At 35.4% G+C, this 22,491-nt stretch overlaps 1 protein-coding gene and 1 long non-coding RNA gene across 5 annotated transcripts in view; one reads left to right on the top strand and one right to left on the bottom strand.

The window, feature by feature from the left end:
- Positions 1-22,491, top strand: part of Yif1 (Yip1d-interacting factor 1) — a 118,401-nt gene that overhangs the window by 48,300 nt on the left and 47,610 nt on the right. For all 4 annotated transcript variants that reach the window (XM_081730112.1, XM_081730114.1, XM_081730115.1 and 1 more), the window contains 2 exons: positions 6,152-6,288; positions 20,435-20,590. In XM_081730112.1, coding sequence (XP_081586238.1) covers positions 6,152-6,288; positions 20,435-20,590 — 293 coding nt within the window. The remainder of the gene's footprint in view (positions 1-6,151; positions 6,289-20,434; positions 20,591-22,491) is intronic.
- Positions 648-22,491, bottom strand: part of LOC145663919 (uncharacterized) — a 162,706-nt gene continuing 140,862 nt past the window's right edge. The window contains exons 2-3 of the long non-coding RNA XR_014127296.1: positions 5,910-6,111; positions 648-779 (exon numbers count right to left, since the gene is read on the bottom strand). This is a non-coding gene — a long non-coding RNA (uncharacterized LOC145663919). The remainder of the gene's footprint in view (positions 780-5,909; positions 6,112-22,491) is intronic.

Genomic DNA, 22,491 nt, shown 5'->3' with positions numbered 1-22,491 from the left:
TCAGGGAATCTCGAACCATCTGACTGTAAAGTGCTGGGGCGCCGTCTTGCTGAAAGTACTCTTGCTGGAAAATGGCAAATGGCGCGTTTTCCTCCATAAACGTGTTGAGCATGGCAAGGTAATTCTCTCCCCTGACAGTCTCTTCTTCAAAAAAGAAGGGTCCAATCACTCCAAATTTGCATACTGTACACCAAACATTCACCTTGGAGAATCCCGCATGGGCTCGCGAACTTTCTGCGGGTGCTTGGTCGCCCAGATGACATAGTTGTATTTGTTCACACGACCACTGATGAGGAATGTTGCTTCGTCAGAAAACATGAACAGAATATCCGGCTCCATGCGCACCATTTTCAAGATAATTTACGTAGCATTCAGACGTGCTTGCTTCTTCGCGTTTGTGAGATGCTACACAATTTGCAAGTGGTATGACTTCATTCCTAAATCACGGTGTAAAATTCTAACCATTGACCTTTGAGAAATGTTAGTCTCTAGAGAAAGTCTGCGCAAGGACTTGGTTAAGCTGGCTAGCATCGCTCCCTGGACGAGAGTGATATTCTCTTCAGTTCGGGCAGATTTCTTTCTACCACTGTTCTGTTCCTTGCAGTCGTCTTGAACGGACCCCTTCCTTACAAACTTCTCGTAGATCCTACCAATCCGTGCATCTCGTCCGGTACAGGCCGTGAATTTTTCTTGTACGATGCTTGGGGACTGAAAAACCTTCATCCACGCAGCTATTTTCCTTCGTTCCTCAATGAAATATTCTCACGCCATGGTTTAATCTGCAAAACAAAAAGAAACAAAAAAAATCCATTAAATGTTAATATCTTTTTGCCTCATCCTATAGGTGCATTAAAAAATAAGTTGTCCATTATTTTCGCTGGATCGTTAAAATAATCAAAGTGAAACCACGGAGAAGTGTAATCACAATTTTTTAATTTTTCATTAGACGAAAGATTAGAAGAGAAATCAATAGTTTAGTGTTTTTTTAATTATCATGCTTTCAGATACCACCGGTGTGAGTAACTTATATATTAAGATACCATCCCTCCATTCACTCATTAGGACTGAAAAAAAAATTTGGTCAGGAGCTACGAGATAAAACAATTTATAACTGTTTGACGCATATTAATATTTTGTTCCAGACCCAGGTCTTTATGTTGTTCGAACTTCTTTTCAGCCCTTTCACAATCTTATCCTACATTGTTGCCCTTAGGCACGAACCTTTCGCGTTAGTCCTCACGTCAACTTCTCTTTTCACCTTCAAACTGGCCAGTAAATTCAACTTAAATTGAAAAACGTTTATATTCAAACCAATTTTCTCTAATTCCTTCTAAGAAAGTCAAGTTTCCAGTATGTCTTTGTTTTGTTCGTCATGGTTTGCACTTTTTTGTGTCTGCACCTAAGCCTCAATCGCTTCGGTTTCATAACATTAATGGGAATGGGTAGCTTTTAAACAATAATTGCTATATTAGAAGCAGTAATTGTATTCATAAGGTAACTTTTTTTTTTTTTTTTTTTTTTACTTCTGAGGTAACTTTCTTTCTAACTGTTTTGTGTATGGCTATCCTTAATTTCACACACGTTACGAACTAACAATGGATACTAAATATCTCAGTCTTTGTAAAAGAAACATCATAAAGGTAATGCGTTTTGTTTTGGAAAATTCCAGTTTTGGAAAAGAAGAAAAACTTAGAAGTTACGTATAACCTAAGATTAGTCAAAACATCATCCTTTTCTTTTTACACATGTTTGCTATCATGTAAATAATTATTAAAATTGACTGTGGAAAATTCCTGAAGGCTGTGTTGTTCATTCATTCGCAAGCTCATGCATTCACAGCGAATTTAATGTCTTCCACATTCTCGAAATGTTTTTCAGAGTGACCAAATAGATCAGAGGGAGCCAAATCACGATTGCAGAGATGTTCGGGGATCACAGTCCATCACCCCATTTTAGCAATGGCCTTGAATGTTCGTATTGACATGTAGAACATAATATAGGGTGTGACACAACACTGTCAATGAGTGGGCTTTCTTTTTCTTGTAATAGGTTCCTCAATTTCTTTTAAAGTTCTGCACATAGCGAGTGCTATTTATTATTTAAAAATGTTCATGAAAATCAGAAAAAATGTCATCGTGTGTGTCCCAGAAAATCATCAGCACCTTATATAGGAATCGAATGCTTTTCCTGTTTAGGTGAAGAATTTCTGTGCCACTCCATTGAAACATCTTCGGTTTGTAGGTCGTAGAGGGGACAGGTTTCAACCCTGTTGCCACGTTCCTAACTCTTCCTCTTGAAACGTTCCAGAACATTTCTACATACCTCGCTTACATTGTTCACGGGTTAGATGTTGTGAGATCCACTTTGAATATATACCCCGTGTTTGCTCGCACTATGGCTTCGCATCTTTTATATATATCAGTCTTTGTATCAAGAATTTGTGCATTTACTCTTAATATTTCCTGGATTTGACCGCTGTGGGCTTTGTCCTCAAACCCCGCTAACGGAAATGTACAAGCATACCGAATTTCAAGTTTTTATTGCAATTCGAAGTACGTAAAATATGAGATTATAGGTTAAAAAAAAAAAGTCCATTTAAACAACGTGGAGAATTTCTTCCCCCCCCCCCCTTAGACCTTTTATTTATTTATTTATTTTTTTTCAAGTCCCGAAAAGCTACAATCATGTCATATTTAATCATTGTAGCCCTACAGGAAGTGCCCAGTAATTTTGGGGTGTATATGTCCCATATAAATAACAGGGAAGATTTTTCAGTTTCCCCTAAAAGCGCACTAACATTGGAAAATTTTTATTAGTAATTTTGTTAAATAATCCTATAGAAAACGTGTAAACGTGACGAATTTCAACTTTTTATTCCAATTCCAAGTACCTAAAACATGAAATTATAGATAAAAAAAAGGACCATTTAAATAACATGGGGAATTTCTTCATCCCTCCTTTAGACCCCCTAAAAGTTAAAAAAAAAAAATATTCACTTTGGCAATTTTCCTGTGAGTTAGCCCCGGAAGGCTGCAATCATGCCAAATTTCAATTTCCGCATCAACCGGAAGTACCCGTTATTTTATGTCAGGAGTAAGTTCATGTTATATATAGTATATATATATATATATATATATATATATATATATATATATAATAAAAGATTAATAATGGTTAGGATATAAAAATATTAATAACATCGGAAATTACGGATTAATGTTGTCTTTCTCTGTTGATACCAGTCACTGCTGCTGCGGGTCTCCCACTTCAATGTTTTCCATTGACAGAACGTCTTTATTCATTACATACACATACACCATAGCCTGAAACAGTGCGTAACCCCAAGAAAATGTGACGTGTAAAAATGTCATAATGTATCGCTGATCCCCTCCCACGCTTCCACACGCGTCCCAAATGTCTCAGTCCTCCTCTGAACTACTTGCTAGGTCATATGAGATTCTGGATTTGATTTCCGTTAGAAAAGCATATAACACACTGCATTGGTTCAGATCTCTCGTCCTATACTGTCTCACTGCCGACAAAGTACGCAAATACAAATCGATCAAACTAAAGACTCCGATAAGGCGAAGTTTTCGGAAGAAACATGAAATATTTTTATTTTATTTATTTCTTTATTCCAATCAAGGTGAAAGAAATTGCGTATGTTAATGTTTCGGGCCCCGCATCCCATCCCCATATCCTTTTCTGTGTCAAAGTTAAAATAGAAATATTTACTTCAAAAAATTTGAACCATCTCATCATCCTACAGCTGTTCATGAAAAGAGTGAATCCTACACTCTGTCCTTTGGGGATAATCACTATTGACCCAAATAATTAGGAATAGAAATAGTTTCAATGTAAATACTATATCTATTTCGAGTACCACACATTTTGATTTCACTATTTTTTTGTTTCCAAACAAGTTAATGCTGCAAGTAAAGTGAGAAGGGGCGAATCTGAAATGACCCAGTTTTTAGGATCCCCCCTTCCTGCATCCTAGAGATCTAAAGCATATGCATGGAGATATCCTGTATTTTAATATTTTCTTCTGTTCATTCAGAATTTTTTGATTCAACTTATACATATCATCATATCAACAGTTGTGGCGGATGCTTATTTCATTAATTGCGCGCTTAGTTTGTGGAATATTTGGAGCTGTATTTTGAAAGGGACAGAAGAGACAATTTTGCATGTTGGTATCTGATGAGAAAAAAGTGTAAATTGGCGTTTAATGACAGCTTTTACTTATTTGTTTAATGAATTGTAAAACAAACTTTCGGATGGCAGAAGGCAATTCAGTTTCGTGTACAGTAATCGGTGGGATCTTGCATGTTATAAAATAATCCATTCTGAACATGTATATTCCTATACGTTGAGAAGAAACTACATTGTTATATGCATGAGTGATGCTTTCCTGCCTTTTGCTTAGAAGCTATGAGTAGATGATAAAGACTGAATTGTAAAAGCAATAGAGAAAACTAGAATATGAAGAGAGACCCACTAGGAACAGCATTGAAACATCACTTTTCCAGTGAGGTAGCCAATGTTTTGCTTGTTCAATGCTAGATACATAATCACATTATCATTTGGCGACCTCAAAAGACAATGTGTTCCAGCGTTGTTTCCCCGGCGAGTCCATGCCTCTTATATACTTGACGATTTTATTGTTTTTACATATATATTTCATTTTCTGTGACCAAGATACCAGAGGAGAGCTGAAAGCTTGCAATTGCAAAGACATTCAGGAATTGAAATTAGGAGCGAGTGAGATAATTGATAACATTGGACTTCTTTCTCAAATTAGTGTACACTTTCTTTAAAACAGAATATCTCACTAATTAAAGCAAATAGATATATATATAATTTTTATGGTGTTGTGTACTTTAAGGATGTGTGTTCAAAATAACCGTCTTCCACTGCAATACACCAACAACAACGTAGAATAGCGGTTATTATAAATGATTCATCGGGTTTGTATTTTTAAAAAATGTATATAACGTATACAATAACGAAGGATACATGAAAATATACAGAAACTCCAAGTTTTAGACGTACTGTTACAAATGTTCGATGTGACCTACTTTCGTCACACAACACACACGTGCTACCTGAACGAAAAACTCCCATGGCCGTCTAGATCTGCCGATCTGGCAGTTTGTGACTTTTCCTTGCGTGGGGCATATAAAAGACGCAGTGTACGTGCCTCCATTACATCATCTTTGGATGAGTTCCAGGGACTGCATTTACGACCATTAGTAGGGATATACTAGAGCACGTGTGTGGAGGAACTATACTACTTCACAGACGTGTGTCGGTGTTACGAAAGGAAGTACATTGAACATTCGTAACGATTTGTATAAATTGGAATAGTTTCTGTATATTTTCGTGTATCATTCATTATTGTAGGCGTTATACATTTCTTACTAGAACCCCTTCAAACCCGATGAATAATTTATAATCACCCTGTATTGTTTCCAATGATATAGCATCACAGGCTTGCTTAATTTGCTCTCCTAGAGATTCCAGTATTTGTGGTTTTTCGCCGTACATTGTGTTCTCTACACTTCCCTAAAGAAAGAAACCTATGGGGGGTCAAATCTGGAGATTGGATGGATACTGTGCAGCATTTTCTTTTCGTTCTAACCGTTTCTCAGGGATATGCGATTGAGAAAACCCCTCACATCAGAATTAAAGTGGGATAGTGCCCCATCATGTTGAAGGTAGAAAACGTAAGGTACACCATGCTCCATCATCATCATCAAGTAAGTATGTAAAGAACACAACACCACAAAAATTTTATACTTTAATTAGTAAGATATTCTATTTTAAAGAGTGTATACGTTAAATTGAAGCACTGTACTCCTAAGTATGTCTTCATACTCGAAGTTAAACGTCATGTTAAAACTTACCCTTTCTGTTGTGTCTCCAACGTATTTTTGACTCCTAAGTAGAAGCCATCAACAGCTTTTTGTTCATTCTTGGCATCCAGAAAAATTAAAAGTGTCCAGTTTTCTAAAATGTTGCTTTTAATTTAGCCACCAAGTCTTAATATAAAAATGATGACTATTTCCTTGGTATAACTCTGAGATAATAAAGTGTTGAACATGGTATCTGTGAAAGAACAACAATAAAAATTTATTTATTTTTCTAGGATTGGTCCGTGAAGTACGAACAAGATGACCCAGTACAACCACGTTATGATATAAATGCTCCAGACTTGTACATACCAACAATGGCATATGTTACGTATGTCCTTGTGGCTGGACTTGTGCTAGGAATGCAGAACAGGTAAAAGTTATATACTAAGAATATAAAATATACTCTACTTCACTTACAGCTGGACGAAGCGGCTTACATTGCATTTAGAATTGCACGGTTTAGACTTAATAAACTATACCATATATAAGCATGAGAAGTTCTATAGAACAGTCTATCTGTTTCTTATCATATTAAAAATAGTAAGAGATAGCAGGATTCCCATGCCAGGAAAACTATTGAAAAGTTCTTTAATATCAGGGAAGTTATTGAAAAGTTATTTAATGTCAGGGAAACTATTGAAAAGTTCTTTAATATGAGGGAAGTTATGAAAAGTTATTTAATGTCAGGGAAACTATTGAAAAGTTCTTTAGTATCAGGGAAGTTATTGAAAAGTTATTTAATGTCAGGGAAACTATTGAAAAGTTCTTTAATATGAGGGAAGTTATGAAAAGTTATTTAATGTCAGGGAAACTATTGAAAAGTTCTTTAGTATCAGGGAAGCTATTGAAAAGTTATTTAATGTCAGGGAAACTATTGAAAAGTTCTTTAATATCAGGGAAGTTATTGAAAAGTTATTTAATGTCAGGGAAACTATTGAAAAGTTCTTTAGTATCAGGGAAATTATTGAAAAGTTCTTTGCCAGGGAAATTATTGAAAAGTTCTTTAACGTTAGGGAATCATTGAAAACTTCTTTAATGTTACGGAAATTATTAAAAAGTTCTTTAATGCGAGGGATGTTTTTTTATTAAGAAGTTATTTAATGTTAGGGAAGTTATTGAAAAGTTCTTTAATGTCAGAGAAATTATTGGAAAGTTCTTTAATGCCAGGGAAATTATTGAACAGTTCTTTAATGTCAGGGAAATTATTGAAAAGTTCTTTAATGCCAGGGAAATTATTGAACAGTTCTTTAATGTCAGGGAAATTAATGAAAAGTTCTTTAATGTCAGGGAAATTATTGAAAAGTTCTTTAATAACAAGGAAATTATTAAAAAGTGCTTTAACGTTAGGGAATCATTGAAAAATTCTTTAATGTTACGGAAATTATTAAAAAGTTCTTTAATGCAAGGGATGTTTTTTTATTAAGAAGTTAATTAATGTTATGGAAGTTATTGAAAAGTTCTTTCATGTCAAGGAAACAAAGTAGTCGTTCTCGATAATGAACGTAACTTGGAAGTAATAAGATTGGTTGGGATTTAGAGATCAATAAATACTATAATATAGAATAATATGTTACAGATGCATTAAATTATATTAAGGTGTGTTGTGCCATGATTTATGACATCTATAGGTGAAATCAGTTAAGCTACATCATCTTGAATCCCTTACTGTAGACAGTGTGTGGCGTCTCTGATCTTCTGAGCGATATATATATATACATATGGGTGATTCCACGAAAAAGGGAAATTTTCACTTGGAAAATTTTTGTTCCGTTGATGGTCGCCTATTTCGATAAAAATATCACATGCACTTACTACTACTAAGTACATGTTAATTAGGTGTTCAGCAGAGCTGAATCGTTATTGGTGTAGTAAATAAAAAATAATAAACTTTTCAGCACCCACGGAGTTGAGACCATAGGTCACGGAGTTGAGATTAGTTAACACGGAGTTGAAAATTGCTGTGGAGTTGAGAAACGTAAAAATCTGGGTGATAAGTTTTGGTTTAAAAGTGATTAAGCTTATAATTTACATAAAAATTGAAATAATTTTCCAATAGTTTTTGTAAGTTAGAATTATTCTTCTTATGTTGAATAAAATTCTAACAAACTAGATGACACGTAATTTGTTATACAAAAATACTCCAGAAAATACTGCAAACATATGAAAATATATCTAATGAAGATTCCAAAATTGAGTACATATATATATATATATATATATATATATATATATTATATGAATATGTGACGTAAATAAGAAAAAAAGAAATACACATACACTTATCGAATATTGAAAAATTATTGCGCTTTCAATATGTTGACTATCATATGGAGAGGACAAACTTTTCACATAAGCTTACGAAACAGATGAAGTAGTCACTAAACCTGTCTATTGTCTACTTCATTTGTTTTCTGAGCATATGTAAACCGTCTGCCTTCTCTGTGTGATCAAGTCAACACGTCGAAAGTGCAATACTTTTTCAACATTTAGTAAGTGTATTTGTATATTTGGTATATATACAAGGTGTTTCAAAACAATACACACATCGTTTGGGAGCTGATTCCTGACACCAAGATAAGACGAAAAGTATAGACAACTGGGTGCACAAATGCTTCCTTTCGGAGTTATAGGCTGCCGAAAACATGAAAAAAATGAACTTTAAAGGTCCATAGCTCCAAAACTATGAGATCTGCCGTAGTCGGGTCACGACTTCACATACGAACTAATATGTGCACTATCCAAAAATGTTTCAGAATCCTGAGGTACTCACGAAGCAATTTTTATAGAGGGAGTTTGGCTACGGGCGTATAATCTAAAGTACTCACCAACTACTTCTATAAAAGTTGTTGTGGAAGTACCGCAAGATTCTGAAACATGGATATTTGGATAGCGCACATACTAATTCCTAAGTGAAGTCTGACCCGACTACGGTAGGTCCATAGTTTTATGCTATGGACCTTTAAAGTTCATTTTTTTCATGTTTTCAGCAGCCTATAACTGCGAAAGGAAGCATTTGTGCACCCAGATTGGTTTATACTTTTTATCTTATCTTGGTGTTAGGAATCACCTCCCAAACGTTGTCGGTATTGTTTTGAAACGCCCTGTATAATGCACACTAAATGACAGTGTAAGGCACTCATCATTTCTGTTTTCTTTGGATAATTCTATGTTCTTTGTTAAGTAGCCCTCATTTTCCACTCCAATGAAGGAAATGTCTTGAGGAAACAGGGAAGGGCTGTTCTAGTCTACACAGAATGACAACTGTCAACGCTTTTTAAAAGTCAGGTTTAGTAGACCAGGAGAAATTCCTCCTGATCCGCGTCATAAAATTGACTGTCCGTACATTGCCCTCAGACTCTTCGACAATCCCTGAAAAGAAAACAATTAGCTGATCATAAGATTGAGACGTCAATAGGTTAAAAACAGATACCATCCATCTTGACTTGACTGAAGTTTTACCTCCGGCTACCTGACAGCCTCAAATCTGAACTTCCGCGAAACACCCCTTAAATGGGCTAGGACCCACCAGCCGGCCTTTGAGTGTGAATGACACGTGGTCAGCGTGTCGGCTCCTACAGCCGTTGTGATGGTCTGCGCGATCAGGTTTCAGTACATCTCTACTCAAATGAGTTTTTCAATTACCTCACTATGCGGTAAACACCATTAACTTTTGAGCTTCCACCGGGGAACAAACCCAGAACCACGCACGAAAGGCGAGCATACTAGTCACTAGACCATAAACGATATTTATTTCTATCAATATATTGAAAGAATAAATATTTGGAAGAGCATGAGCATAACAAACACTGTAGGATTATCAACTCCGTGAACTTGTCTCAACACCGTGGATTCCTTAGTTTTCAGATGGACATGGAGTTGAGAACCATGGAGTTGAGAAAATCGAATATAATTTATCTTTACCGGCCCACTTTTTAACCAGTACATGTGAGTAATTGTGTACGAATTTTCTACGTTAAGGCGTACGTTCCTCAAGAGAAAGAAGGTATATACCATACAAATGCATTCAGTAATAAATACCATGGTGTTGAGTATCAATTAATATACGCACCTGCTTTCCACACATAAAAATATTTTTCCTATAGCTTTTAACACATGCACAGAACTTTTTCTGTTCTTCAGTCAAACATGTCTGCCTTGCCTTCTTGTGGGTGTTGCCAATGTGGACGACCATGCTATCTGTTGAGAGCAATGATAATTTTTTCTATTGCCATGGAGTTGAGACGAAATAGAGGTGACAGAAACGAAGCATAGTCAAGCTTTCGAAAATAATCGTTATAAAGGTTTACTTTCCACAAAACCGAAACATTGAAGTGTTCTCTTCCATTTAATTACCATTAAATGATGTTTGATTTGCGACTTCAGTTGTAATTTATTGATTAAAATCAGTCAACTGTAGTCTGTGACAGCCCACGGTGTTGAGAAATTGGGTAATAATTAATTTTTTACGCATGTTTCGTGTTATATTTGCAAACTGTTATACATGGCGTACCTACTTTGTAACGGTTACTACCAAACAAAATAAAAATGAGATGATTCTTTCTAGTAGTAGTTTGAAGAAATGCCCGTGACGGAAAATTTCCCTTTTTCGTGGAATCACCCATATATATACGTCTTTTTAACAGATTTTAAGAAGGAAAAAAAAAAAAAAAGGTTCTCAATTCTACCCGTTTATGTGTATGTTGTGCGTATGTTCAGGCAATTCTCCGATACAGATTTTTTCCTTATTAAATAAAGAGTGTTCTTCTCCAGTGGTTCCACATAAGTCTCATGAGTATCTAACAATAGTAATTGAAGCAATAGACCATGAAATTCCTCAACGGTTAATAGTGTTAATATCGTAATTAAGACTTCATCGTGTGCATGCTTATGCATAATTCAATACAGATGTACATGTTTTTGTTTTGTTTCAAAGAGTGTAGTTTCTTACAGGTACTGTATAAATTTTATTAGGACCTGATAATAGTTTTTCGAATTACACGAAGAAACTCCTCAGGATCTGATTTTATTCATATATCGTTTGTATGCTATAAGATATATATATAATTCGGTAATGCGTAGATCGATTTTTATATATATGCATCCTTCGTAGGTCGATCTATTTTATAGGAAATTAGTGTCCTGCCTTCAGTTTAGGTATCTAACTAAACTAATAGGGTTGCGAAAAACTGGAAAAAATAAGCAAATTTTCTCGGAAATACGTAAACCTTTATCAGGAAAAATCAGGGAATGTCAGGGAAAATAGATTTAAAAACTGTGGGATTTTTTAAATTACTATTTTTATTTATTTATTTATTATTTTACATGAATTCAGTGTTCATTGGATAGGTTACATCTCCTCCGTGAACACATTGTTCACACCGGAAATGGTAGAAATCAACCATTTTCGTTGAGGCTATGTGTTCCCCCTTATCTCTTTAGTAAAACCGAAAGCAGTAGAAATTGCTACAATTTTCGGTATCAGTTGTAATCTCAATAGAACAAAAACTATAGTAAGTAGCATTTTAGCTTCATAGATTCAGCGCCTGAGGAGCAATTTCTATCTTCGGCTTTATCCCTCCATTAAACCGGAGGTAATAGGTCTACCAATTATATTGAATATCCATAATTTGAGTGTACCGTAGTTTCTCTCACTGTAGTATGTTCCAAGGGTTTTGAATTATAGTGTTTTTATAGAACATACTCGAAATCACACCCGTTATTTTTACACACATCCCGACTCTGCTGATTTCATTATCACATGGAATAACAGAATGATATGGATATGTTCCCGCTTGGATAGAACCGTCTTCATCTACCTGGAAAGAGATAACAAATTCACTATTCTAAACTTCTAACGCAACTTGTATGTTCAAGAAAGATGATAATCGGGGAAGATATACCTTAACTGCGAGAAAAACTTCGCACAAAGTGCATCCTACACATTCAGAATCGATGAAACCTCTTTCAGTGCGACCACCCAAAACTTTCAGTTAAATTCGATCGTCTAGAGAAGTGGTCTTCATAAAGAGTTTTAACAATAATTTTTCATATCAGGAATTAAAACTCAAGTAAGGCAAACTGCAATTGAATTACATAATACACCATGCTTTCATTCATATAAACTTTGCACTGTCTTATTACTATTAGCCATACTATATATCATGAAAAATATCAGACTATGTACAACTAGTATGTAGTTTGTTAATGTAAGTCCGTAAGACCTTATTGTACAATTATTGATTTATAAAGAAAGAAACATTCGAAACGATTGTTTTCAAGCTTTTGACCAACCCAGAATAATTCAAAAACCCTGTTACAATTAGAACAGCTTACAAGATTGTACTCATCAGTTTGTGAGTTTTCGTAGAATTCCATTTTTAACCTCCGCCGATGCACTTCATTTTACCTTAAGAGAAGGGACGTTACTCTTAAAAACAGGATTGGTAGTTGTTTTAAGATATCACATCGTATCGGAAGCTTTGTACTTGCATGAACGCATGCCTCTTTCACAAACCGAACAGGGGGCTATATATATATATATATATATATTACCTCAGTTTCGCCAACCTATCCCACCAGCTCAGGTTATTAGCATCATCTGGCCACTATGTGTTAACACTGCAAGTACCTCATTCGTCGAAGCATATGTTTATAATGAAGTAGTCGTGTTGAAGAGAGTAAAAGTAATATTTTCTGAGAAAAATCATTGTTACTGGTCGAGAGGAAAAATGATTACCATACAAGAGACTCAGATCTGCTGCCCTTACGGGATTACAACTCCGTTCCAGCGAAAAACCAGTCGTGATGAGAGGTGATCATCAAGGGCGCCAATTTCTCTCTAAATTGGGGAGGGGGGGTGGCATTCAGATGCAGAAGGTATATATGTGAAGGTTGTAAGATAAATTGCACTCAAATTATGCCAAATATTGTATATTCACAAATACAGTAGGGGGGCCCACAAGACAAATTGCACTCAAATTATGCCAAATATTGTATATTCACAAATACAATAGGAGGGCCCGCCCTTGGTGGTCATTCATCGAGGTTTCATCATATTGTATATCTGTATCTTCATTATTATGCTCTTTCCTTGTGCAGATTTCAGTGATTCCCAACTGTTATGGAGTCGAGGACCTCTTAATGGCCATGACTTATTTAAAGACAATAAATAAATATAATATGTAGATTTTGTTTGTATAAGTGCTAAAACCAAAATAGTGCCACCTTTGACGCTTATCACGAATTCCTCTGAAGCGTAATCAAAGTTTATTTGAATAAAACTAAGGAAATAAAGTATTCAACCATGTCTTCATTGTACGCGCTGGGATGCAGAAACAATAAAACAGTCGTACTTCCCTTTATCCTTTGTATGTGAATAAACGTAGTTTCTTCAATACTTTGGCTGAAAATCAACTTTTGATCTAGGGTTGCCGGATGAACTGAAGGCAAGCCCAAAGACTAGCCGCATTTGTGTACTGTGGAGACAAAAATTTGAAACTGAAGATTTCATCATGCTGTCACCAATGTTAGTTCAAACATTTATAACAGGGTTCCTACTGATCAGGGAAACTCAGGGGAAAAGACTGGAAATCACGGAAAATCAGGGAAATTTTATAAAATATATTTTTTCTAACATTAATTGTACACCAATTTCAGCTGAGCCAACCATTATAATACCTATTTCGTTTTTTATTGCTTTTTTTGTTATACGTATGAGCAATTGATTATTATTTGTCTCTATATAATAAATGTTCACATATATAAATATTCACTGTTATTTGTTCCTTATTTATGTGTCAACGTCATCCGATACCGGTCATGAAAGTCAGGGGATTTCCTGCCAAAGGTCAGGAAAAGTCAGAAAGAAAGCAGGGAAATAGATTTCTCTAGATCAGTAGGAACCCTGTATAACCACTAATGCTAATACTACCAGTAGTACTAAACAAACGTATACTGTTATTACGTTTGTGTGTGATACTGATTATAGATGCTTATCTTATTATTCTTGTTTTTCGGAGCTTCTCGTTACGTCAAGCTTCAGAACAGTTTTTGCACAAGTCTTGACAAGACATTTTTATTTTCATATAAACACAAATTTAGGTCATCACAAGTTCCGTTGACTGTGTCTCCATCATCTGACCATAAAGCGCTTATTACATTAAACACTTCGTGAACAAGAGCATTACTGACTGGTATAGTGAGATTATTTTAGGTCTGATTCATATTTTTCGCGAAAAACACACTGCATAATTTGCAGCAGTTATTATTCTCTTTTCTATTAAGTATTAATAGTACAGTTTCAAAATGAAAAACTTATTGCATTTCCATCGGAACCCCACCTTGTCAAAGCATTAAATAAAATTAGCTTTGATGTTGTGCGACAGTACAGGCTTAACAATGAAATAATTAAAACCTTTTGTTACAGTAAGAATCCTTGGAAATAGCTAGCAACATAAAGAAAAATAAATGTTTTTATATTCCTTGCGTTAATTGGTATTCTTATTCCCGTGTACTTCACTTCCTATGTACTGGAAGCATCTGCAGAAGAATTAGCCCTTGAAGGTAGATCGAACTTTAATTACATGCATCCCTTGTGTATCTTCTTCCGTGTATTTAATGGGTACCGCTTTTCAATAGCTATTATGATAATGCTAGTGCTAATGAAGAATCGCCATTTTTCGTAAGTGACTGTCAATTTGTTTTTCGTATAAAGGACTGGATATACTTTGTAAGAAAAAAAAATATTTAAGACATTTGCAGTGAACATTGAGAAGCTGTATACAGTAAATACACAGAAGATAAATAAGAAAAGTATGTAATTAGAACTTGATCTATCTTCGAAAGCTAATTTCGCTTCAGATGCTTCTAGTATATAGAAAGTGAAGTATAAGAGAATGAAAATACCAGTTAACGCACGGTATATAAATACATTTATTTTCTATAAAATAACAGACAAATTCGGACCAAAGCAATATACTAATAAATAATAGCGTTACAGTTTCAGCAAATTAACTTTGCTTTCATCAGACACATTATGAAATACAATTTCTAAGATTACAGCTTATATACTTCTTAAAGTAAGTTAATTTGCCGAAACTGTAACGCTATTATTTATTAGTATATATGCTTTGGTCAGAATTTGTCTGTTATTTTATACAAGAAGTTCCAAAGCTAGAATGAGTGGCATTTATTTTCTGTATGACATAAGTGCGTAAACAACATGAAAACTTTAACTAGGAGCAACCAAGTACGACAAATATTATAGGGCATAAATGGTGATTGATACTCGCCCCATTAAACGAGGACTACAGCTGTTGGAAGTGTGTAAGTAGTATATGCAAAAGACACACGATAGTGCTGCCTAACAACCAGATCATATTACTGCTGCGCACGGGTTGATCAGTGCGGCGTCAAACTTGGTAGTGTGCAGACGTGAGTGTAGACAATGGAGTATGCGCTAATAACATGGAAAGAGACAATCATGGGTAACGGTGGATTGTGCTGTTCCCTTAGAAGGAAGGTGTGGCTGTTACACATCCATACGAGGTTAGTGGCCGTATGTCGAAACGCAGCACTAAGTCTCAAAACCGTGTTTCGTTGATTGCCTGAGTTCAAAACCAGTAAGGACTATGTGGAAAAAAGCAAGAATAGTGATCGTCCTGCAACTGCACACAAAGCAGATAATATTCAGCGTACGTCCAACCTGATACAGGAGAATAAACGAATCCGTTCGGTGACCTGGCAAACGCAACAACTTGTCACGCGGAATCTTACATACCATTCCTCACGAATTGAAACTGAAAAAAGTATGTGCGTAATGGGTGTTCATTCCTTCTCTAATGCAAAAGCAGAAGTCTATAGAGATGTGCCAAAAAAATTGCTGCAGCGGTATAGCGCGTAGCAGGCGGAGTTCTTGGAACGTCTGCGCACCGCGGACGAATTATGGTTCTGGCAGGATACTCCCAACAAGAAACGCCGTTCCATGGAATGGAGACACGCTGGAAGCCTTTCTCCTAAGAAGGCATGCCAGGATTATTCGTCCGAAGGCAAGTGGCGACTGTATTCTGGGATCAAGAGGGAATCTCCTTATTGGAATGTCTGCTTGTCGGGAACATCCGTGGGTAGTGGTCGGCACTAGAATTCACTGCAGCAACTGCACAGATGTATTCAACAACGTCCCCCAGAAAAATAGACGCGGGATGTTCTTCACCAACTGGTCAATGCGCGTCCACATTGACACCCTGGGTGTTTAAGGGTTAACGGAGCTGCCCATCTTCCGTACTCACCAGATCTTGCTCCGAGTTACTATGCCCTGTTCGACGCAATAACAGAGATCCTGAGCTCTAATAAATTCACCAACTATGCCCACCTTCAGGCCGTTGTCTAGCAGTGGCGCCGGATGGAAACTGCCGAAACAATGGCAACGGCGCGTAGACGTTGAAGGAGACTACCTACATGATCACCTGTATTGACGTTGTTCCGATAAATGGTTATTGGAAGCATGCCCCAAGTAATTTAATATTTAAGCCTATAAGTTTTTAATTCATTGGTCTGTTGATGATGAAGATGCTAATATTTTAAACTTGTACTTCAAAAATTGTGTAATCCAGTTTAGCGCAGGAGTACGAACTTAGTGATTCCAGCCACTATACTTACTTTTGTTACATAAACTGTAGCTATCAAACAATTGTATCTATATTTTATATAAGTTTCCTTGTTCAGAGTTTAATTTAGAGTTTTTGTTTGTTTGTTTGTTTCAATGAAAATTAATTCATAAATGCTTATTATTTATTTATTTATTTATTTTTTTAAGAATGTAAAATCTTAACTTGTGTAAGATGTTGATTTCTAGTTCTTAAGTATTAAGACTTCTACTTTTTGGTTCCTAATATGTTTACTGAAGGAAAAAAGTAAATAAGTTACAATATATGAAGCCTTTCTACATTATTTTCCTAAAGGAAATTTGGTTAAGATATGAATACTTCATAAATACGTAACCGCCGATTTCATAAAACTTCGCTCGTCTGGATTAAACAATTTTGACAGTGGAATTTTAAAATCATTATGTACTTCTCTCTCCAAAATCTTCGTAACTACCTCGTCTTATCTTTGTTCAGGGTGTACTATTTTCAGACGAGATATTAAGGAAATTACATTTACACATAGATTGAAACAAAAGTATGTCTTAGAAAATTTGTGAAAAGGAAAGAGTGACGGAATAGAATTACTTTTTATGGGCTATTATTTGATAAAATAAGTACAAGATTATGTCAGTAGATGTAACTTTTTTTTTTTTTTTTTTTTTTTTCAAATTAGCTGTTTTCTGTTTTAAGGAAAATGGCATACCGTAATATATATATTCTTCTTTTATGTCCAATATACAGACACAGAATCAGAGGGCTAAATTTTAAATTAGGGCTTGCCTATCTGTATGTACACTTGTTTCCAAAAAAATTGTCCCTTCTTATCATGTTAGTATGTGGGTAATCGGCAAAGACATGTATGTGGCACATTTCATGTCAAAAGAGCAGTAAATAAGAACAATAAAACTTTCTTGTCCATTTAGCAACATTTTGTTTTACTCATTCTAATTTTCGTATTTATAACTCTTTTCCTATGAAATTTACCACAAATATATATTTCCCGATTAGTCACAGTATTAACAGTACCATGCAAAATCATTATAAAATTATATTCTTACAAGAAGATAGTTATAAATATGCGACAATGATTTTGGACATGAGCAGGGTTGGCAAAAACCATGGTTTTTATTGAAGAAACCAAAAGCCGGTTTTTGGTTTAAAGCCGGTTTATTTGGTTTAAACCAGATTTTTTTTTTTTTTTTTTTGGTTTAAAATAGTTTGCTCTATGTATTTATATCACATATGGACAGAAATAAGTTTGTTTCGCTTTGGTATTATTATGCAAGAACCGACTTATGCTGGAAGGGGTCACATAAGCTTAAAGCGGAATCCAAACCGCTTTTCGGCTTACATCCGAGAGAAATTGTTCTCTATTTGAACTCGAAACCGGGACTAGTTGGCCACAAATGAGATACGTCTGCCGACTCACTCACGAAGGACTCCTGATAAAAATAAGTTGTGCTGATACATACTTGTTAATATAATTGTCAAGAGTCACTCAGAAGGACAAAAAAATAAATAAATAAATAGATAAACAGTTGACCAAGTAAAACCATTGTACAGAATTACATATGAACAATTTCAAAATACTGCAGAGTACAGGAGAACTAATTTAGTCCAAGTTAGTTCACTACGACTTTTATGAGTCCAATTCATTACTCATCATCACCGTCTCCTTTAGCCTAGCCGGCATAACCGTGGGACGTAAAACTTAAAGATTTCATTTCATTTTATGAGTCCAAGTTAAAGAAATACAAAACTTAATTTGCATATCAGTAAGGGAAGTGAATAAAGATACCAATTATTTGAGTTGACACTGACTGACCCATTTATACATAAATAGATACCAAAGATACTTCTGATTTCAATAAATATCTCTCGTGGGGTTGGTATGACCCCCTCAAAAAAAAAGTACGGCATTTCGACGTATCTTATCAATAGTAAACATTATTAAAACGAAACAATATTTAGAATTTTTCTCCACAAATGGTAGCAATTCTTCTAAACGAGTTCATTATTACTGTGGACCCTTCCGCTAAGATAGACTGAGCGCTGTGCATTACTGCCTGGTTCAATAAACACCAGCTGAGTTTTGGGTAATGATTGCAAGTTATAGTGCACGTTTGTGTTTTTAATAGGACAATTTTTGAAGTCCTTATTAAATATTTAGGAAGAAGGGTATAATACAACAGAAATACTATACATGATACTAAAAATACTTTAGAGGACTCAACTTTGGTATTTTCAAACTTAGACGCGATTGTGAAAGCCTAGAAGATGATCCGCTAAGTGGATTACCTGAATCTGTCATTATACTACATATTACTCCAATTGTGCACAATATGGTATTCCAGAATTGCTGATAAAAGGTCGAATTATATTTCGAATAGTCTAGGCATTTCAGGTGAATAAAGTGGTTCAGTGATTGAACACTCACTTCTGGTGGTAGGATTCCGTGGTTCGATCCCAGGCCTTTTAGTTTGTGGTGGCCTCCATTGTGTTTATGAATTTTCTTGGGAGTAAGACTCCCATGTCCTTCTACATCATCATTCCACCAATTCCTTTATAATCATTCACTTTCCTTATTCATCTGTCTCTGGTGTACAGAATATAATCGTGAGGCATTAAATTAAGATTTTAAATTTATTTCTTGCGACAGCTTAGCACGTTTTAAGGAAAATTGAACTGCTTTTGCGTGGGTTTCTCTGCTATACTTCGGAAGTGAAACATGAGTGAAAACGTGGAGACATCATGATTTTCCATTTCCAAATAAGGTTATCTGTGTGAAATCTGCTGGAGAGCTCATGAGTCTAACTTTTTTTTGCGATGCCAAAGGTAATTATCCATTTACTACCATTCACCTAATGAAACCATCACCACTGAGCAAAACAAAGGTTTTGGATCAACTACGGGAACAAATAACAGAAAAACGACTGGGTTTATTGAAAGAGAAACTCATCTTGCACGAGGAAAATGTATTGTTCCCGTACAGGTGTAGTTGGAATGAGCAAAATTAATTTGTTGGACTATGATTGGCTGTCATATCTGCCGTGTTCACCAAATTTGGCGACAGACTTACACCTCTTATAAACATCTATATATTTATAATTTCGTTCGTTATATTATAATTTCTGGAGCTAATTAAAACGTTGTTTACTTACTAACTGTTCAATAATAACACTCAAGAAAAACATATATTTATACTGATGTATTTTCCAAAGATCTTCTGCATTTATCTTTTTATTTTTCACAAAATTCCTTCCTTATAATTGAAAATACATCCACTGTTAATGGCTTCTTTACGTATTCAATCCGAACTGTCTAGAAAAACATGTTTATACATGTCTGGCCACAAAACAACAAGTTAAATGTTCAAGTCTGGCCATATAAGAAAATACAAAAATACGATACAGATTATTGTCCATATCAACATATACATAAGTGTTATTGTTATATTCTTCACACAGTTGAAAAACTACTTTGACAGAATTCGATATATATATATATATATTTCATAGGACGTACTTCAAGCGTCAGTGGAATATTTTGCAGGCTCGGAGGACTATGGTTTCCCCTATGGGATAAAGGGTTTAGAACGTCTTTGGACCAAGTGTATTGGTATCAGAGAAGACTATTTTGAAAAAATAAACATAATTTAGAACTGTGGGAGTCCCGGGTTCGATTCCCGGCGGGAGCTCATGTGGTTTGAATTCCGATTCGTTAATCAGTAGATCCCGTTTCATATAGCCTCGCTGCCGAAAGGGACGTTAAACTCAAAATCAACTCAACTCAATAATTGAGAACTTTTCAAATGACTCTCTGTATTATATTTCATTCAGTGTAAGATATTAAAAAAGTCTTAACTGTTTGCAGGTTTACACCTGAAGACCTTGGGATTCAGGCTAGCTCAGCATTGGCATGGTTAGTTGTGGAAGTGGTTGTGGAACTGCTTACTCTTTATATTACGAACATCAAGACAAATCTCAAAACATTGGATTTAGTGGCGTATGGCGGTTACAAATATGTAGGGTACGTATCACGTTTGCATAGTTGCAAGCGAAAATGCATACGCACCGCATGCTGTGTTGTTAACTGTGGATATAGAATGAAGTAAATTGAGTACAGTGTTTGGTAATGAAAATTATTTTTAAAAAGTACACAGATTGGTCAGTTTCGAAATTATCAAAAGGATTGGTACAGTGAAACCTGTCAACTTGGCCACCTCTCTAAGTTGGCCACCTGCCTATCTTGGCCTAGTTCGTCTTGAACCTGCATTTTCCCATAAGACATTCGTTACTTACTACTCTATAAGTTGGCCACCTGTCTATCTTGGAAGTTGGCCACACTGAAGCAATGTTTACCCTATGATGATAATGATAAATTTACCTGCCTATCTTGGCCACGAAAAATACAGTTTTGTTATTTTTCTGAACTCTTTCGAATTCCCATATGAGAGGCAGATGTTCTGTATTTGTGACTGGACACAAGAAGCATGATTTGTTCTTGGAGGTCAATGGCCAGAACACTACCCTCATAAAAGGGTGGTGAAGGAAGATGTGAATAAGAAAAAGCACGCACAGGAATTCAGGAAATGGTTGTAAGTATTTGTTTACCCTGTCTGTTTTGGTAAAACCATTAGCTATATCGGCTCCCTTCATCAGTGGGAAGCTTTAAAATTCCGGAAAAATCTCAAGGTTAAAGCTCAATTGTCATTTATTGGCACCTGACTGCATGTCAAAAGGTAGCGGAGGTTTTGAGATATGAATTCCCTCAAGATTTTCTCAAAACATCTTTTGCTCCGAGGAGTTAACTACAATATTAGAATGTGCATATCTGCCAAAAAGAATAAAGGAAATATGTCTAGAATGAACCACCATTCAGTAACAACTGAAAAGAAGTCATATAAATTGCATATGAATTTCTCAATTTATAACTTAGCTTTTCTTGTTTTCAATCTGAATAACTCAGTGTGCTATAATATCAATTCCAATAAACTGCGTACATACACTTCTATTTCATGGTTGTTTGTTTTATTGTGTTTTCAATCCGAATAATCCAATGTACCAGACTAGTTTTCAGGAAGAGAAAGATATGCATATATATTAAAGATACTATCAAGAGCGCCGATCTTGGGGGGACCGAGGGGACCGGGCCCCCCAAAGCTCATGTGGCCCCTATTTAATTTATGAGTATACAATATTTGGTATAATTTGAGTGCAATTTGTCTTAAAATCTTCATATATATACCTTCTGCATCTGAATGGGCCTCCCCAAATTTACAGAGAAATCGGCGCTCTTGCATACTATAGTAATATTTTCTAGTACTGTATATTTTTATGATTACTCTATATACATTATTTATAAGTAGCTGTCGTGCCACTGCTTATTAAAATTTTACAATCAAGTAATACTAGAAATCCTATTCTAAAAATACACAAATCACACTTATTTTCTGTAAGTTGGCCACTTTTCGATGGAACCGATGGTGGCCAACATAGACAGGTTTCACTGTATATGTATTGGGTATGTGTTTTCGTTTTCAATTGCGTTATTTGCATTTTAGAATAATCATTTTGTTTTTACGTGAAATGTCAGTGTATCTGTACTTGATTGTATAATATTATAATTACACTATATAAATATTTTTGGTGTAGAATGCACTATGAACATAATAGGTCAGTATGTGTATTTCTTTCTTTCTCATTTTTTCTTGCTCTCTCTTGCTTGCTTGCATTCTCTCATTCATTCGGTCAAAGAGCCTGATTCTTGAAAGTTGGTCTACTAAATCCTAGGCCAAAAGTATCTTTAGTAGAGTTACTAGAGGCTTGGACATGTATCCAAATTTGTTTTAGTGGGAGCGTAGAAGTTTCGATGTTAACCCAGGATCGTGAGACAGTTGGGAAGCTGGGTAGCGAACTGATGTCTAGGAA

Source organism: Thermobia domestica, chromosome 11 (assembly GCF_964235325.1).
Source record: "Thermobia domestica chromosome 11, izTheDome1.hap1.1, whole genome shotgun sequence".
Taxonomy (NCBI): Eukaryota; Metazoa; Arthropoda; class Insecta; order Zygentoma; family Lepismatidae; genus Thermobia; species Thermobia domestica.
Note: the sequence above shows the minus strand (reverse complement) of the source record. Positions and strands in the feature narration are given on the sequence as shown.